The sequence below is a fragment of the Anolis carolinensis genome, unplaced genomic scaffold, assembly GCF_035594765.1.
Source record: "Anolis carolinensis isolate JA03-04 unplaced genomic scaffold, rAnoCar3.1.pri scaffold_7, whole genome shotgun sequence".
Lineage (NCBI taxonomy): Eukaryota > Metazoa > Chordata > Lepidosauria > Squamata > Dactyloidae > Anolis > Anolis carolinensis.
In genome coordinates, this window is record NW_026943818.1 from 40,637,379 (window position 1) to 40,656,713 (window position 19,335).

General features: G+C 41.6%; 1 protein-coding gene across 1 annotated transcript in view; it reads left to right on the forward strand.

Annotated features, from left to right (window-relative positions):
* Positions 1 to 296: 296 nt before the first annotated feature.
* Positions 297 to 19,335, forward strand: part of slc35e1 (solute carrier family 35 member E1) — a 20,811-nt gene continuing 1,772 nt past the window's right edge. Inside the window, 7 exon segments of the mRNA XM_062960017.1 lie at positions 297 to 876; positions 2,753 to 2,823; positions 9,601 to 9,738; positions 13,110 to 13,235; positions 15,421 to 15,666; positions 18,070 to 18,306; positions 18,308 to 19,335. The exon segment at positions 18,308 to 19,335 is cut by the window's right edge and continues 1,772 nt beyond it. Coding sequence (XP_062816087.1) covers positions 447 to 876; positions 2,753 to 2,823; positions 9,601 to 9,738; positions 13,110 to 13,235; positions 15,421 to 15,666; positions 18,070 to 18,306; positions 18,308 to 18,358 — 1,299 coding nt within the window. The 5' untranslated portion in view covers positions 297 to 446 and the 3' untranslated portion in view covers positions 18,359 to 19,335.

A 19,335-nucleotide genomic window follows, 5' to 3' on the forward strand; every position in this document is an offset into this window, starting at 1 on the left:
TAGTTTCCCATAGGACGAGCCTGCACTTTCCGGAAGTGACGTTTCAGACCTGCAGCGTGGAAGAGAGACACTGTCTACGGGACGGGAACTGTACGTTCCGGAAGTGACGTCCCAGGGCTGCAGAGTGAAGGTGGGACAGCGCCATTTTCCGGAAGTGACGTACCCGGGCTAAATAGTGAAGGAGGGACAGCGTCCATAGTTTCTCATAGGACGAGCCTGTACATTCCGGAAGTGACGTGACCAGGGTAGAGACTGAAGGCGGGACCCCGTCTGTAGGCCAGGTCCGCACTTTCCGGAAGTGACGCGTCCGGCCTTGAGGCGAGCGAGGCGTGCGGGAGGGAGAGTCGGCGCCCCGATGGGCCTTCGTGGGCCGGGCCTGCACTTCCTGCGGCGCGCCAGCGGAGTGAGGGCGTGAGTGAGGGAGGGAGCGAAGAGGGGCGGCGAAGATGGCGCCTCCCCCGCCGCCGCCCGCGCCGCCCTCGCCGCCCGCTCCCCCGCCGCCCTCGGAGCCGCCGCCGCCTGGCCCTGCTCCTGGCCCTGCGCCTCCTCCTCCTCCGCCGGGCGGTGCCGGGGTGCTGCGGGTGCCGGCGCTGTGCCTGGCGTGGTACGCGCTGAGCGCGGGCGGGAACGTGGTGAACAAGGTGCTGCTGGGCGGGTTCCCGCGCCCGGTGACGGTGTCGCTGTGCCACGTGCTGGGCCTGGTGGCGCTGCTGCCGCCGCTGCTCCGCGCCTGGAGGGTGCCCGCCGCCGGCCCCGCCCAGCTCCCGCCCCGCGCCTACCCGCGCCTCATCCTCCCGCTCGCCTTCGGAAAGTACCTCGCCTCCGTCTCCGCCCACGTCTCCCTCTGGAGGGTGCCCGTCTCCTACGCGCACACCGGTAAGCGGGCCCTGGAACAGACACCAAGGGCCATGCACTCCATCCAGTCTCAATAATAATAATAATAGAGTTTGAACAGACCCCAAGGGCCATCCACTCCATCCAGTCTCAATAATAATAACAATAATAGAGTTTGAACAGACCCCAAGGGCCATGCACTCCATCCAGTCTCAATAATAATAATAATAAGAATAATAGAGTTTGAACAGACCCCAAGGGCCATGCACTCCATCCAGTCTCAATAATAATAATAATAATAATAATAATAATAATAATAGAGTTTGAACAGACCCCAAGGGCCATGCACTCCATCCAGCCTCAATAATAATAAGAAGAAGAATAATAGAGTTTGAACAGACCCCAAGGGCCATGCACTCCATCCAGCCTCAATCATAATAATAATAAGAATAATAGAGTTTGAACAGACCCCAAGGGCCATGCACTCCATCCAGCCTCAATAATAATAATAAGAAGAATAATAGAGTTTGAACAGACCCCAAGGGCCATCCACTCCATCCAGCCTCAATCATAATAATAATAAGAATAATAGAGTTTGAACAGACCCCAAGGGCCATGCACTCCATCCAGTCTCAATAATAATAATAATAAGAATAATAGAGTTTGAACAGACCCCAAGGGCCATGCACTCCATCCAGTCTCAATAATAATAATAATAATAATAATAATAATAGAGTTTGAACAGACCCCAAGGGCCATGCACTCCATCCAGTCTCAATAATAATAATAATAATAATAGAGTTTGAACAGACCCCAAGGGCCATCCACTCCATCCAGCCTCAATAATAATAATAATAATAATAATAATAATAATAATAATAATAATAGAGTTGGAAGAGACCCCCAACGGCCATCCAGTTCATCCAGCCTCAATAATAATAATAATAATAATAATAATAATAATAATAATAATAATAATAATAATAATAATAGAGTTTGAACAGACCCCAAGGGCCATGCACTCCATCCAGTCTCAATAATAATAATAATAGTAATAGTAATAATAATAATGGAGTTGGAAGAGACCCCAACAGCCAACCACTCCATCCAGCCTCAATAATAATAATAATAATAATAATAATAATAATAATAGAGTTGGAAGAGACCCCCAACGGCCATCCAGTTCATCCAGCCTCAATAATAATAATAATAATAATAATAATAATAATAATAATAATAATAGAGTTTGAACAGACCCCAAGGGCCATGCACTCCATCCAGTCTCAATAATAATAATAATAATAATAATGGAGTTGGAAGAGACCCCAACAGCGAACCACTCCATCCAGCCTCAATAATAATAATAAATAATAGAAGAGTTGGAAGAGACCCCCAACAGCCAACCACTCCATCCAGCCTCAATAATAATAATAATAGTAATTACTGTATTTACGAATTTAGCACCAAAATATCACGATATATTGAAAACATTGACTACATAAATGCGTTGGATAATCCAGAATGTGGGATAAGTGAGACTCTACTATACTTTTGCAATATTTCCCCTCTTCCTTTTCTGAACCCAGCCTGGATATCTGGCATTTCTTGGCCCATAAATGGTAACATTATTGTGCATCTCGAAGCATCACTTTACTTGCGTGGAAGAGTCTGATGGTTCGCTTTCTTCGATTGTATATTGAGTATTTCCGATCTGTGGGCCACTGTTTTGCATACTATATTTATTACCAGATTTGTTCGAATTTGAATGGACTCCTTTGAATGGTTCATTCAAATCCACACATATCTAAACCCAAATTTATCACAAACCCAATTTATTTACAAACCCAAATCCACATTTATCAAATCTGCACATACTATTTTTGTGATAGCTTTAATGATCTGGCTCCTTTTCTTCCAGTGAAGGCAACCATGCCCATCTGGGTGGTCCTGCTGTCCAGAATCATCATGAAAGAAAAGCAGACGACCAAGGTAAGGGCACTCTTATTATTATTATTAGTATTATTATTATTATTATTATTATTATTCCACTCTGTTTGGAAATCACTGAACCCAGTCTCTTGGAAATAAATGTCAATCATAACCTTGTTGAAAAGAAGAAAAAAATGATGCCATATCTGTTTGGCAAATTTGAAGTCAACCCTTTGAACAAGAGATGTCCACAAGCATTCCTGTAATGGCACACAGGTTACTCAGCTGTTAAACTGAAAAACCATGTCTTTGAACGGCCAAGGACAATGACATGCCACTACAAAAAATATATATTTGACTAGCAGCGTTTTAAAGATGTTTCTTTGGAGTTGAAGCCTGGAAAACCTTGCTCTTCCGACAAGCTTTCAATGGGTGAAAAACTCGGGCCTATGTCTGTTTTTATTGTTGTCTGTTTTTATTATTGCTTTTATTGTTGTTTTTATTATTTTTATTGTTATTTTAAAGCTAAGTGTATTGTTTTAATATATTTCTGTAAACCGCTCCGAGCCAAACTGGGAGTAGCGGTATACAATTTAATAAATAAATGAATGAATGAATAAATAAATAAATAAAATAAAGTTGCCCAAAAGATACACACTCCCTGGAAAACCTCTTGGTTTAAAATATGCACTCAAGAGATTAAAAAGTGAAGTCTTTCTTTGACAAAGAACATATCTTGTTTACTCACAAACATCACCATACAGGGTTGTTGTATGTCTTTCGGGCTGTGTGGCCATGTTCCAGAAGTATTCTCTCCTGACGTTTCGCCCACATCTATGGCAGGCATCCTCAGAGGTTGTGAGGCATGGATAAACTAGGCAAGGAAGGTTTATATATATCTGTGGAGAGTCCAGGGCAGGGGTCCCCAAACTAAGGCCCGGGGGCCGGATGCGGCCCTCCAAGGTCATGTACCTGGCCCCCGCCCTCAGTTTTATAATGTATTTTTATATCATTTTAAATAATATAATATATTATATATACATATAATATTGATAAAATATTATAATGTTATACAATATAATATTAATAATACCATATAATAATATTAATTATATGATGTATATTACATATAATATTACAATATAGTGGTATAGTTCAATATAGTATAATGCCAATATTGTGCTATGCTACTAATATAATATACTAGCTGTGCCCGGCCACGCGTTGCTGTGGCGAAGTATGGTGATGTGGGAAATAAAGTATTGAGGAATTGGTGGTAGTTAAGGTAAAAGGTTCCCTGGGCTGAGTGAGTTGCTAGGAGACCAAGTGAGCGGAGCTTAGCCTTCTAACTGGCAGCAATTGGATAAAAACAATTATTCCTCTCTCTCTAATTACGACTTTTTCTTTTCTTTTTGTTGTATCAACCTGGAGGCATGGATGATGGGTTGTGTTGTCAAATTTCGAGGTTGTGGGGTATTTACTTTTGTTGTTTTGTCCGCTGCCGTGATGCCATCACTCTTTTATATATATAGATTGTATGTACATACAGCTGCTCTGAGTCCCCTTTGGGGTGAGAAGGGCGGGATATAAATGTAATAAATAAATGTAGTAAATGAATAAATAAATAATTTTAGACTTAGGCTCGCCCAAAGTCTGAAATGACTTGAAGGCACACAACAATAACAATCCTAATTAACTTGACTATCTCATTGGCCAGAAGCAGGCTCACACTTCCCATTGAAATCCTGATAGGCTTATGTTGGTTACAATTGTTTTCATTTTTTAATATTGTATTGTTCTTTCATTGTTGTTGTTGTTTTGCACTACAAATAAGACATGTGCAGTGTGCATAGGAATTTGTTCGGGTTTTTTTCCAAATGATAATTCGGCCCCACCACAGTCTGAAGCAGGGGTCCCCAAACTTTTTATACAGGGGGCCAGTTCACAATCCTTCAGACCATTGGAGGGCCACCGAACAACAACAACAACAATAAATAAATAAATAAATAAATAATAACAGCAATAATAATAAAAAGAGAGTTGGAAGAGACCTTTTGGACCATTGAGTCCAATCCCCTTCTGCCTTTGTGCACCGAAAGCACAAGCAAAGCACCCCTGACAGGTGGCCACCCAGACTCAATGTTAATAATAATAATAATAATAATCACGATCTGCCAACTACAAAAGACCACCCTACTGGGATCTGCACGCATCATCCGAAAATACATCACACAGTCCTAGACACTTGGGAAGTGTTCGACTTGTGATTTTGTAATACGAAATCCAGCATATCTATCTTGTTTGCTGTGTCATAATAAAATAATAATAATAACAGCAATAATAATAATAAAGAGGGTTGGAAGAGACCCTTTGGGCCATTGAGTCCAACCCCCTTCTGCCTTTGTGTACCGAAAGCACAACAAAAGCACCCCTGACAGATGGCCACTCAGCCTCAATGTTAATAATAATAATAATAATAATAAAGAGGGTTAGAAGAGACCCCTTGTGCCATTTAGTCCAACCCCCTTCTGCCTCTGCGGACCAAAAGCACAAGCAAAGCACCTCTGACAGATGGCCACCCAGCCTCAATGTTAATAAATAAATAAATAAATAAATAATAAAGAGGGTTGGAAGAGACCCTTTGAGCCATTGAGTCCAATCCCCTTCTGCCTTTGTGCACCGAAAGCACAAGCAAAGCACCCCTGACAGATGGCCACCCAGCCTCAATGTTAATAATAATAATAATAATAATAATAATAATAATAATAATAATAATAATAATAAGGGTTAGAAGAGACCCCTTGGGCCATTGAGTCCAATCCCCTTCTGCCTTTGTGCACCGAAAGCACAAGCAAAGCACCCCTGACAGATGGCCACCCAGCCTCAATGTTAATAATAATAATAATAATAATAATAATAATAATAATAAGGGTTAGAAGAGACCCCTTGGGCCATTTAGTCCAACCCCCTTCTGCCTTTGTGCACCGAAAGCACAAGCAAAGCACCCCTGACAGATGGCCACCCAGCCTCAATGTTAATAATAATAATAATAATAATAATAATAATAATAATAATAATAAGGGTTAGAAGAGACCCCTTGGGCCATTGAGTCCAATCCCCTTCTGCCTTTGTGCACCGAAAGCACAAGCAAAGCACCCCTGACAGATGGCCACCCAGCCTCAATGTTAATAATAATAATAATAATAATAATAATAATAATAATAATAATAAGGGTTAGAAGAGACCCCTTGGGCCATTTAGTCCAACCCCCTTCTGCCTTTGTGCACCGAAAGCACAAGCAAAGCACCCCTGACAGATGGCCACCCAGCCTCAATGTTAATAATAATAATAATAATAATAATAATAATAATAATAATAATAAGGGTTAGAAGAGACCCCTTGGGCCATTGAGTCCAATCCCCTTCTGCCTTTGTGCACCGAAAGCACAAGCAAAGCACCCCTGACAGATGGCCACCCAGCCTCAATGTTAATAATAATAATAATAATAATAATAATAATAATAATAATAAGGGTTAGAAGAGACCCCTTGGGCCATTTAGTCCAACCCCCTTCTGCCTTTGTGCACCGAAAGCACAAGCAAAGCACCCCTGACAGATGGCCACCCAGCCTCAATGTTAATAATAATAATAATAATAATAATAATAATAATAATAAGGGTTAGAAGAGACCCCTTGGGCCATTTAGTCCAACCCCCTTCTGCCTCTGCGGACCGAAAGCACAAGCAAAGCACCCCTGACAGATGGCCACCCAGCCTTAATGTTAATAATAATAATAATAATAATAATAATAATAATAATAATAATAATAATAATGGTTGTAAGAGAAGAAGAGAACCCTTGGGTCATTTAGCCCAACCCCCTTTTGCCCTTGTGCCGTGGGGGCCGGATAAATGGCTTCGGTGGGCCGCATCTGGCCCCCGGGCCTTAGTTTGGGGACCCCTGGTCTGAAGGATTGTGGACCGGCCCTCGGCTTTAAAAGTTTGAGGACCCCTGGTCCAGGGTGTGGCAAGAGTCCTTTGTCAGTGGGAAACCACTGCTAATGTTTCAGTTAATCGCCCTACTTAGCATTGGAAAGGTTTGTCTCTTGCCTGGGGAGCATCTTTTGTTCAGAGTCATTAGCCATCCCTGGAGCTCCTCTGCTTACAGAGTGTTGCTTCTTATTTACTGTTCTGATTTTTGAGTTTTTTAATACTGGTAACCAGTTGGTTTCCTCTTTTCTGTTGAAGTTGTCCACATGCTTGTGGATTTCAATGGCTTCTCTGTGTCGTCTGACATGATAGTTGTTGGAGTGAGTGGTCAAGCATTTCTGTCTTCTCAAATCATATCCTGTGTCCAGGCTGGTTCATCAGGTGCTCTGCTCTGGCTGATTTCTCTGGTGGAGTGATTAGCCTTTCCAATGCTAATTAGGCAACTGTTCTGTCATGTCAGTGGTGCAGCGTGTTTGCCACTTTATTATTCTAGCTGAGCATAACATGTGCTTTAATCTTTGGGAGGCTGAAAAAGAGAGAATGTGGCAGTTTAAATAAAATTCCTTCCTTTTGGACTTGCATATTTAGGTGTTTTGGACTGCAACTTGCTCCTTATTTGAGTTACAAATCTATTGCAGTCACGGCACGGTATTCAGTGGTAAAACCTGTTTGTTACTGTCATTCCCATTCCTTTTCTTTTATTATTTATTATTTACAGTACAGTAGAGTCTCACTTATCCAACACTCACTTATCCAACATTCTGGATTATCCAACGCATTTTTGTAGTCAATGTTTTCAATATATCGTGATATTTTGGTGCTAAATTCGTAAATACAGTAATTACAGTAGAGTCTCACTTATCCAACATAAACGGGCCGGCAGAACGTTGGATAAGCGGATATGTTGGATAATAAGGAGAGATTAAGGAGAAGCCTATTAAACATCAAATTAGGTTATGATTTTACAAATTAAGCTCCAAAACATCATGTTATACAACAAATCTGGCAGAAAAAGTAGTTCAATACGCAGTAATGTTATGTTGTAATTACTGTATTTACGAATTTCGCACCAAAATATCATGATACAGTAGAGTCTCACTTATCCAAGCCTCGCTTATCCAAGCGTCTGGATTATCCAAGCCATTTTTGTAGTCAATGTTTTGAATATATCGTGATATTTTGGTGCTAAATTCGTAAATACAGTAATTACTACATAGCATTACTGCGTATTGAACTACTTTTTCTGCCAAATTTGTTGTCTAACATGATGTTTTGGTGCTTAATTTGTCAAATCATAACCTAATTTGATGTTTAATAGGCTTTTCCTTAATGCCTCCTTATTATCCAACATATTCGCTTATCCAACATTCTGCTGGCCCGTTTATGTTGGATAAGTGAGACTCTACTGTATTTATATTCTGCCCTTCTTTCTCTCAGGGCGGATTACAATGAACATATATATGGCAAACATTCAATGCCAACAGACAAACATACAGTATAGACCAGGAGTCCTCAAACTTTTTAATCCGAGGGCCGGTCCACAATCCTTCAGACTGTGGAGGGGCCGAATTATCATTTGAAAAAAAATTCGAACAAATCCCTATGCACACTGCATATGTCTTATTTGCAGTGCAAAACAACAACATCAATGAAAGAACAATACAATATTTAAAAATGAAAACAATTTTAACCAACATAAACCTATCAGGATTTCAATGGAAAGTGTGGGCCTGCTTCTGGCCAATGAGATAGTTAAATGAATTAAGATTGTTGTTGTTGTGTGCCTTCAAGTCATTTCAGACTTTGGGCAAGCCTAAGTCTAAAATTAATTAATTAATTAATTACTACATTTATTTACTACATTTATATCCCACCCTTCTCACCCCGAAGGGGACTCAAAGCAGCTGTATGTACATACAATATATTATATTATTAGCATAGCACAATATTAGCGTTCTATATTACGATATTGAATTATACCACTATACTGTAATATTATATGCAACATATAACATATAATTAATATTATTGTATGGTATTATTATTAGTATTATATTGTATAACATTATAATATTTTTATCAATATTATATGTATTTACAATATATTATTAAAACTGATATAAAATATTATATTATAAAACTGAGTGCTTTCGGAGAGTAAATGTTCTATGCTACTCCCCCCCGATATTTATCCTCTAGACTGGTTCACTATCTGATGTCCCGTCCCTCGAGGTTTTATTCTGATCCCTTTCTCACCCAGAGTTTTAATTTTTAATCTAGTTTTTAAATGTAGTATTCATGCGGCCCGCTCGTGTTATATTGCTGTTTCGATCTTATGTTGTACTGTTTATTTTATGTAATGTATTATTTAATTGTATTATGTTATGGTTTATTGTATTGTCTTGGGCATGGCCCCATGTAAGCCGCCCCGAGTCCCCATTGGGGAGATGGTGGCGGGGTATAAATAAAGTTTTATTATTATTATTATTATTATAAATGACCTTGGAGGGCCGCATCCGGCCCCCGGGCCTTAGTTTGGGGACCCCTGGTATAGACAGACACAGAGGCATTTAACATTTTTTTCCAGCTTCACGATTCCGGCCACAGGGGGAGCTGTTGCTTCACCGTCCACTAGTGGCTGTACTTCCTCATTCCTTTCCTCGTGTTTTGCTGGCAGTTTTATGGTGTTGTAAATGAGTTAAATTAGCCATAAGTTAGATCATAATAAAGTTGTGTTTCAAATATTTCATAAGAAAAGAATGCAGGTTAGGAAATATATGCATTAACAAATGAATCGTGAAGTCTTGGAAGGTTGTTATTTCCCGGATCTCTCTTCCCGTCTCTGCCAGGTCTACCTCTCGCTCGTGCCCATCATCGGTGGGGTGCTGCTGGCCACCGTCACGGAGCTCTCCTTCGACACCTGGGGCCTGGTCAGCGCCCTGGCCGCCACCCTCTGCTTCTCCCTCCAGAACATCTTCTCCAAGAAGGTCAGCCGCGCCTCTGCCTTCTCCCAAGTGTCTAGGGCTGTGTGATATTATTGTTATTATTATTATTATTGTTATTATTATTATTATAAACACATTCTTATTATAAACACACTAGCTGTGCCCGGCCATGCGTTGCTGTGGCAAAGTGGTGGTGGTATTGGTTAAAAATTGTTGTGTAATTTTTATTTGACATTATTTGCAATTTTTTATTAATTTTATTGTAAGTTATATTTTTATTTATTATATTTTATTATTTTCTTGTATTATTTTTAGTTATTTTCTGTTATTATAGTATTAATTTTTTAGTGTATTTTATTAATTTTTATTGGGTTGCTAGGAGACCAAGTTGGAGGAGCTTAGCCTTCTAACTGGCAGCAATTGGATAAAAGCAATTATTCCTCTCTCTCTCATTAGGACTTTATTTTTCTTTTCTTTTTGTTGTATGAACCTAGAGGCGTGGATGATGGGTTGTGTTGTCAAATTTCGAGGTTGGGGGGCCTGTAGTTTTGTTGTTTTGTGGGTCGCCGTGATGCCATCACTCTTTTATATATATAGATTCTTATTATAAACACAACAATATATATCCGCAGCAGACACTCTGCTGGCTGTTGTCTTGGATCCCACGTCGGACCCTTCCCAAGTGTCTAGGACTGTGTGATATTATTATTATTATTATTATTATTATTATTATTATTATTATTATTATAAACCCAACAAGATGAGTCCGCTGTTGTCTTGGATCCCACATCGGACACTTCCCAAGTGTCCAGGACTGTGGGATGTGTTGTTGTTGTTGTTGTTGTTGTTATTATTATTATTATTATAAACACAACAGGATGAGTCCACTACAGACACTCTGCTGGCTGTTGTATTGGATCCCACATTGGACACTTCCCAAGTGTCTAGGGCTGTGTGATGTATTATTATTATTATTATTATTATTATTATTATTATTATGACACAGCAAACAAGATAGATATGCTGGATTTCGTATCACAAAACCACATGTCAAACACTTCCCAAGTGTCTAGGACTGTGTGATGTATTATTATTATTATTATTATTATTATTATTATTATTATTATTATTATGACACAGCAAACAAGATAGATATGCTGGATTTCGTATCACAAAACCACATGTCAAACACTTCCCAAGTGTCTAGGACTGTGTGATGTATTATTATTATTATTATTATTTTATTATGACACAGCAAACAAGATAGATATGCTGGATTTCGTATCACAAAACCACAAGTCAAACACTTCCCAAGTGTCTAGGACTGTGTGATGTATTATTATTATTATTATTATTTTATTATGACACAGCAAACAAGATAGATATGCTGGATTTCGTATCACAAAACCACAAGTCAAACACTTCCCAAGTGTCTAGGACTGTGTGATGTATTATTATTATTATTATTATTATTATTATTATTATTATGACACAGCAAACAAGATAGATATGCTGGATTTCGTATTACAAAACCACAAGTCAAACACTTCCCAAGTGTCTAGGACTGTGTGATGTATTATTATTATTATTATTATTATTATTATTATTATTATTATTATTATGACACAGCAAACAAGATAGATATGCTGGATTTCGTATCACAAAACCACAAGTCAAACACTTCCCAAGTGTCTAGGATTGTGTGATGTATTATTATTATTATTATTTTATTATGACACAGCAAACAAGATAGATATGCTGGATTTCGTATCACAAAACCACAAGTCAAACACTTCCAGAAACACTAAACTTGGCAGCACAACCCCTCCTCCGTGCCTCTACGTTCATACAACAAAAAGAAAAGAAAAATAAAGTCCTAATTAGAGGGAGAGGAATAATTTTTTGTATCCAATTGCTGCCACTTAGAAGGCTAAGCTCCACCCACTTGGTCTCCTAGCAACCCACGCAGCCCAGGGGACAGGCAGAGTTAGGCCTCACTTTGGCCTCTTCCACACTTCCTATAAAATACAGATTATCTGATTTGAACTGGATTAGATGGCAGTGTAGACTCAAGGCCCTTCCACACAGCCAAATAACCCATTTATCTATATATATAAAAGAGTGATGGCATCAGGGCAGCGGACAAAACTACAAAACTACAGGCCCCCCAACCTCGAAATTTGACAACACAACCCATCATTCACGGCTCTAGGTTGATACAACAAAAAGAAAAGAAAAATAAAGTCCTAATTAGAGGGAGAGGAATAATTGTTTTTATCTAATTGCTGCCAGTTAGAAGGCTAAGCTCCGCCCACTTGGTCTCCTAGCAACCCACTCAGCCCAGGGGACAGGCAGAGTTAGGCTTTACTTAGGCCTCTTCCACAGATTATCTAATTAATATTGCAAAGAACACCACTCTGAAAACAAGGGCATTCCAGACAGGAAACAATCAGGGCCAGCTAACACCTCCCAACAAAAAATTCACTCAGGGAGGAAACAGCCAGGCTTTAAAGCTGCAAGGCTAATCATTTTCCCTAATCGCAGCATTCATACTTGCCTCCAACAGACAAAAAAATCAGAAATATTGTATATTCACAACCTTTAGGAAATAATATCCCCTGATGGCGCAGCGTGTTAAAGCGCTGAGCTGCTGAACTTCTGGACCGAAAGGTCGCAGGTTTGAATTGGCAGAGCGGAGAGAGCCCCCACTGTTAGCCCCAGCTTCTGCCAACCCAGAAGTTCAAAAACATGCAAGTGAGAGTAGATGAATAGGTACTGCTCCAGCAGGAAGATAACGGTGCTCCATGCAGTCATGCCGGCCACATGACCTTGGAGGAGTCTACGGACAACGCCGGCTCTTCGGCTTAGAAATGGAGATGAGCACCAACCCCCAGAGTCAGACACGACTGGACTTAACGTCTGGGGAAAACCTTGACCCTTGACCTTAACTACCACCAATTCCTCAAGACTTTATTTCCCAGACCACCAGACTTCGCCACAGCTAGTTATTAACTAATTTACGACACCATAAAACATCCAGCAGTGTGCGGAAGAATGAGGAAGTACTCCATCAAGGACTCGATGAAGCAGCAGCTCCCGCTGTGGCCGGAATTGAGCATATCCTCATGAAGCCGGAAGCTGGAAAATGTTAAATTGCCCTTGTGTCTCTGTCCATAAGTCTAATGGCATTGAATGTTTGCCATGTGTATGTGTACATTGTGATTCGCCCTGTAAATAAATAAATGCTTACTGAAGTCCGCCGGAAAGCAATTCTTGTGGACTCGGGGGTCCCGTTTTGCACCCCAGAGAGGCACGCGAGGGGCTTGTCTGGCCTTGGGTTCACGGGGAGGAGGGCGACGGCGGGTGCGAAAGGGTCGGGTGTCCTTCTGACGGGTGTCCTTCTGTCCGTCCAGGTCTTGAGAGATTCGCGCATCCATCACCTCCGCTTGCTGAACATCCTGGGCTGCCACGCCGTCTTCTTCATGATCCCGACGTGGGTCCTGGTGGATCTGTCTTCCTTCCTGGTCGAGAATGACCTGGTAAGCTTGGGACGGGAGACGTTCCCCTTGGAATTCCAGGCAGGAAACCATCAGGATCTGAGAAATAGGCACCACGATAAAGGTTCAAGGCATAGAACACAATATGTATATTAGAGCATCATATACATAATAATGTTAACAATAATACAAATAATAATACAACTGATGACCAAACTCAGACACAGTCATAACTTACAGAGTATAAAGATTTATAGACTGCAATCATCCAGATTTAAATGCTACCCAGAGCAACTTTCAGTATAAAACATATATCAAACATACTCCAACTAAAATTTGTTAGCAACACAATATGTTTACATTCAGTTTCTCCAAAATAGTATGTAATATGCTGTGAAACTAAATATATCAGTGTACAAATCCATTGGCTCAAAACAAATCAAAGTCTCTGTAGTCTTGGAGCAATTCTATAGGACTCCTCAGGATGCAAATGCGGTCAATTAGCCGTAGCTTCAGTTTGTTGACAATAAATAAATTTAAATCTGGCAATCATCCAGATTTAAATGCTACCCAGAGCAACTTTCAGTATAAAACATATATCAGACATACTCCCAACTAAAATTTGTTAGCGACACAATATGTTTACATTCAGTTTCTCCAAAATAGTATGTAATATGCTGTGAAACTAAATATATCAGTGTACAAATCCATTGGCTCAAAACAAATCAAAGTCTCTGTAGTCTTGGAGCAATTCTATAGGACTCCTCAGGATGCAAATGCGGTCAATTAGCCGTAGCTTCAGTTTGTTGACAATAAATAAATTTAAATCTGGCAATCATCCAGATTTAAATGCTACCCAGAGCAACTTTCAGTATAAAACATATATCAAACATACTCCAACTAAAATTTGTTAGCGACACAATATGTTTACATTCAGTTTCTCCAAAATAGTATGTAATATGCTGTGAAACTAAATATATCAGTGTACAAATCCATTGGCTCAAAACAAATCAAAGTCTCTGTAGTCTTGGAGCAATTCTAGAGGACTCCTCAGGATGCAAATGCGGTCAATTAGCCGTAGCTTCAGTTTGTTGACAATAAATTCAGTTTTTCAGAGATAAGCTTCCAAATAGGGGAACAGATGTTGCAGTCCTTTACTGTTCCCAGCCAGGAAGCCCGGTCAAATAGATGTCAGGGTTATACTTTGTTGTATAACATGATGTTTTGGTGCTTCATTTGTAAAATCATAACCTAATTTGATGTTTAATTGGCTTTTCCTGAATCCCTTTTTATTATCCAACATATTCGCTTATCCAACGTTTTGCCGGCCTGTTTATGTTGGATAAGTGAGAGTCTACTGTATATTGATAATCTTATATTATCTGCTTAGAACTGGATTATATGAGGCCCCTTCTACACAGCTGTATAAAATGCACACTGAAGTGGATTACATGGCAGTGTGGACTCAAGATAATCCAGTTCAAAGCAGATAATATAAGATTGTAAATGGGTTATATAGCTGTGTGGAAGGGCCTTGAGTCTACACTGCCATATAATCCAGTGAAAATTAGATAATCTGTGGAAAAGGCCTAAGTGAGGCCTAACTCTGCCTGTCCCCTGGGCTGAGTGGGTTGCTAGTAGACCAAGTGGGTGGAGCTTAGCCTTCTAACTGACAGCAATTGGATAAAACACAATTATTCCTCTCCCTCTAATTAGGAATTTATTTTTCTTGTATCAACCTAGAGGCCTGGATGAGGGGTTGTGCTGTCAATTTTCGAGGTTGGGGGGTGTTTAGTTTTGTTGTTTTGTTGGTCGCCGTGATTCCATCACTAATTTATATATATATATAGATAAATGGGTTATATAGCTGTGTGGAAGGGCCTTGAGTCTACACTGCCATATAATCCAGTTCAAATTAGATAATCTGTGGAAAAGGCCTAAGTGAGGCCTAACTCTGCCTGTCCCCTGGGCTGAGTGGGTTGCTAGGAGACCAAGTGGGCAGAGCTTAGCCTTTGGATAAAAAACAATTATTCCTCTCCCTCTAATTAGGACTTTATTTTTCTTTTCTTTTTCTTGTATCAACCTAGAGGCATGGGTGAGGGGTTGTGCTGTCAATTTTCGAGGTTGTGGGGCGTTTGGTTTTGTTGTTTTGTCCGGTGCCGTGATCCCATTACCCTTTTATATATATACATCACGGCCTGCCTTTCTCTGTCTCTCCCTGGCGCAGAGTTCGATGGCGCACTGGCCGTGGACCATGCTGCTCCTGGCCATCTCGGGCTTCTGCAACTTTGCCCAGAACGTCATTGCCTTCAGCATCCTCAACCTGATCAGCCCGCTGAGCTACTCGGTCGCCAACGCCACCAAGCGCATCACCGTCATCACCGTCTCGCTCATCATGCTCCGCAACCCCGTCACCAGCACCAACGTGCTGGGCATGATGACCGCCATCCTGGGCGTCTTCCTCTACAACAAGGTAGGAGAAAGCCGCGCTCCAAACAGATCAGGGGGGGTTTATTCGGCTGTGTGGAAAGGGAATCACTTTCTAAACCTCCTGTTCTAAGAAAGGCAAAAAGTATAGATATCAATAATATATCTGGAGAATGGCAAGATGCAATGTGTAGATGAATAATATGCGTGCAGCTACGTCTTGCCTGCAGAATGGCAAAATGCAATGTGTAGTTCAGTGATGGGCAACCTATGACACGCGTGTCAGCACTGACACGCCTAGCCATTTTTGCTGACACGCTGCCGCATGCAGATGGATTGGATGACCATGTCTTTTGTGGCCAAATTTGGTGTGATTTGGTCCAGTGCTTTTGTTGTTTACTCCATGGGAATTATGCACATTACATACATTCATATATATATGTTATATCATTCTATTATTATTGTAGTATATTATCATATTATTACCATTATATATTTTTATTATTAATTATTCATGACTACATTGAAACTAGAATAGAGAGAAATCCGCGTGGAAATTGCAAGAGGTACCATAAAGTGTCACTTCTTTTACTTAAAGTAGTTAGAACTTCTTCCTCTGCTACAGTAGAGTCTCACTTATCCAACATAAACGGGCCGGCAGAATGTTGGATAAGCGAATATGTTGGATAATAAGGAGGCATTAAGGAAAAGCCTATTAAACAACAAATTAGGTTATGATTTTACAAATTAAGCACCAAAACATCATGTTAGACAACAAATTTGGCAGAAAAAGTAGTTCAATACGCAGTAATGCTATGTAGTAATTACTGTATTTACGAATTTAGCACCAAAATATCACGATATATTGAAAACATTGACTACAAAAATGTGTTGGATAATCCAGAACGTTGGATAAGCGAGTGTTGGATAAGTGAGACTCTACTGTATTTCTAAATCGCAGTCACCCTGTGATATACGAGCACAGATTCTCTGTTCCTTCCCAGGACACAGACTACATTAAATAAGTCACCAAAGTTATTTTAAACTGGCTCAAAAATGAACAGTTGAGTCTCCTTGATCCCCTCAACCTAGGATCGATCTTCCCTGTGCCTCATCAGAGCACAGACGTAATCCTTTTTTAAAACTCTGCACTTCTTCAACAAAACAGCAGTTGCCTTCTACTTTTCCATGGCAACCAGCCTCTGAGTGTAGAGAAGCAATAACTGTAATACTTACCCTTTTAAAACGCAAACACACAATGAAACATAACATTTGTAAACCAAAGGTTCATACTTCATTACACGATGTCATGATCTCCAATCCTTGACATCTCTGGTTGGCTGACAAGGAACAGATGCCAGCCATAAAACAGGGAGCCCCTATATATGTGGGCCAAAGAGAAGGTTCTGGCATTCGATACAATAAAAATCTGTTGGAATCTACCAGCGTGTCTTGGTGTTCTTTCCTTTGGAAGACTGACCCACAGCACAACTGGGAGAAGAGAATCCGACCATTTGTACTGAATGCCAGAACCTTCTCTTTGGCCCATTTATATAGGGGCTCTCACATACCAGAGGGTCATTGAGGTTTTATGGTCCAAAAATTCATACTTCATTACACGATGTCATGATCTCCAATCCTTGACATCTCTGGTCGGCTGACAAGGAACAGATGCCAGCCATAAAACAGGGAGCCCCTATATATGTGGGCCAAAGAGAAGGTTCTGGCATTCGGTGCAATAACAATCTGTTGGAATCTACCAGCATGTCTTGGTGTTCTTTCCTTTGGAAAACCGACCCACAGCACAACTGGGAGAAGAGAATCCGACTATTTGTACCGAATGCCAGAACCTTCTCTTTGGCCCACATTTATAGGGGCTCTCACATACTAGAGGGTCATTGAGGTTTGTACCGAATGCCAGAACCTTCTCTTTGGCCCACATTTATAGGGGCTCTCACATACCAGAGGGTCATTGAGGTTTGTGCCGAATGCCAGAACCTTCTCTTTGGCCCACATTTATAGGGGCTCTCACATACCAGAGGGTCATTGAGGTTTGTACCGAATGCCAGAACCTTCTCTTTGGCCCACATTTATAGGGGCTCTCACATACCAGAGGGTCATTGAGGTTTGTACCGAATGCCAGAACCTTCTCTTTGGCCCACATTTATAGGGGCTCTCACATACCAGAGGGTCATTGAGGTTTGTACCAAATGCCAGAACCTTCTCTTTGGCCCACATGTATAGGGGCTCTCACATACCAGAGGGTCATTGAGGTTTATACCAAATGCCAGAACCTTCTCTTTGGCCCACATGTATAGGGGCTCTCACATACCAGAGGGTCATTGAGGTTTTAGGGTCCATTGCAGGCTTTGTGGGATCCCTTTTTACGTGTTCCGGGTCCCACCCGCAGCGTGGTCATGGTCTTTTTTGTGCCCGTTTCCCCCTCCAGACGAAGTACGACGCCAGCCAGGAGGCCAAGAAGCAGCAGCAGCAGCTCCTCCCGCTCACGACGGGCGACGTGGTGGGCCTGGAGCACCACCAGCAGCAGCAGCAGCAGCGCCGCATTGCCTTGGAGAAGGCCCAGAACGGCATGGGCTCCTTCGGCCACCACCACCACCCGCTCCACCACCACGGGGACTTCCAGTACGGAGGCCGGGGGGGCGTCCTGGCCGACCACTTCCAGTACGGGCCGGCAGAACTACCCGAACTTGTACGGCTCCAGCCGCTACGACATCTAGGCTTCCCGGCGAGCGGACTCTTGAGACTTCTTTGTGGTTGGGGGGTCCTGGTGGTGTGCCTGTAGGGTTCCTTTGACCCTTCTGTTCCTCCCCTCTCTCCCTCTCTCTCTCTCCCACTCTCTGTGATCCTAAACAACTTGGGTTTCTGAAAACAATCTCCCTGCACAGTTTTTTCTCTCTGCCTCTGCGTCCACGTCCGTTGTGACGCTTGGCCACGCGGATCTCGCACCCGGGTCCCTTCGCTCTTTCCTCTCCCCTCCCTTGTCACGCAGGCATGGGCTGCTAGGAATTGTGGGAGTTTGAAGTCCAAAACGGAGGGAGGGAGGGAGGGAGGGGGGGAGGGAGGGGAATTGGTCAGTGTGGCCTGGCCCAAGGCCTTCGTCTTGTTCTTCTTGTTCTTCTCCTTCTCCTCCTCCCCTCTTGATCTTTCTTTCCTCGCCTTCTTCCCCTCCTTTTCTTCTTCTCCTCTTTCTTCTTGAAACCCCTTCCTCTTCTTCATTTCTTTCTTCTCTCTCCTCCTTCTCTTTCTTCTCCTTGTTCTTATCGTTCTCCTCCTCTTCCTCTCCTTGTTGTTCTCCTCTCCTCCTCCTCCTCCTTCTTCTTTTCCTCCCCTTCTTCCCCTCCTTTACTTCTTCTCCTTCTCCCTCCACTTCAGTCCAGCTCTTGTGTCTGTGCTGAACTCTAAGGCAGCGCCCAAACACCTCTTCTTCCTCTCTTCTTCTTTTTCTCCTCCTTATTGTTGTCTTCCTTTTCTTCCTACTCTCCTTTTTCTTCTCTTTCTCTCCTCCTCATTCCTCTTTTCCTCCTCTTGTCTTCCTCTCCTTCGCCTTTTCTTCCCCCTCCTTTTTCTTCTCCTCTTCCCCTCCTCCTCCTTGTTCTTCTTCCTTTCCTCCTTTCTTTGGCTTCCTCTTCTTCTTGTTCTCCTCTTCCTCCTCTCCTCTCCTCCTCTCCTTTTTCTTCTCTTTCCCTTCTCCTCC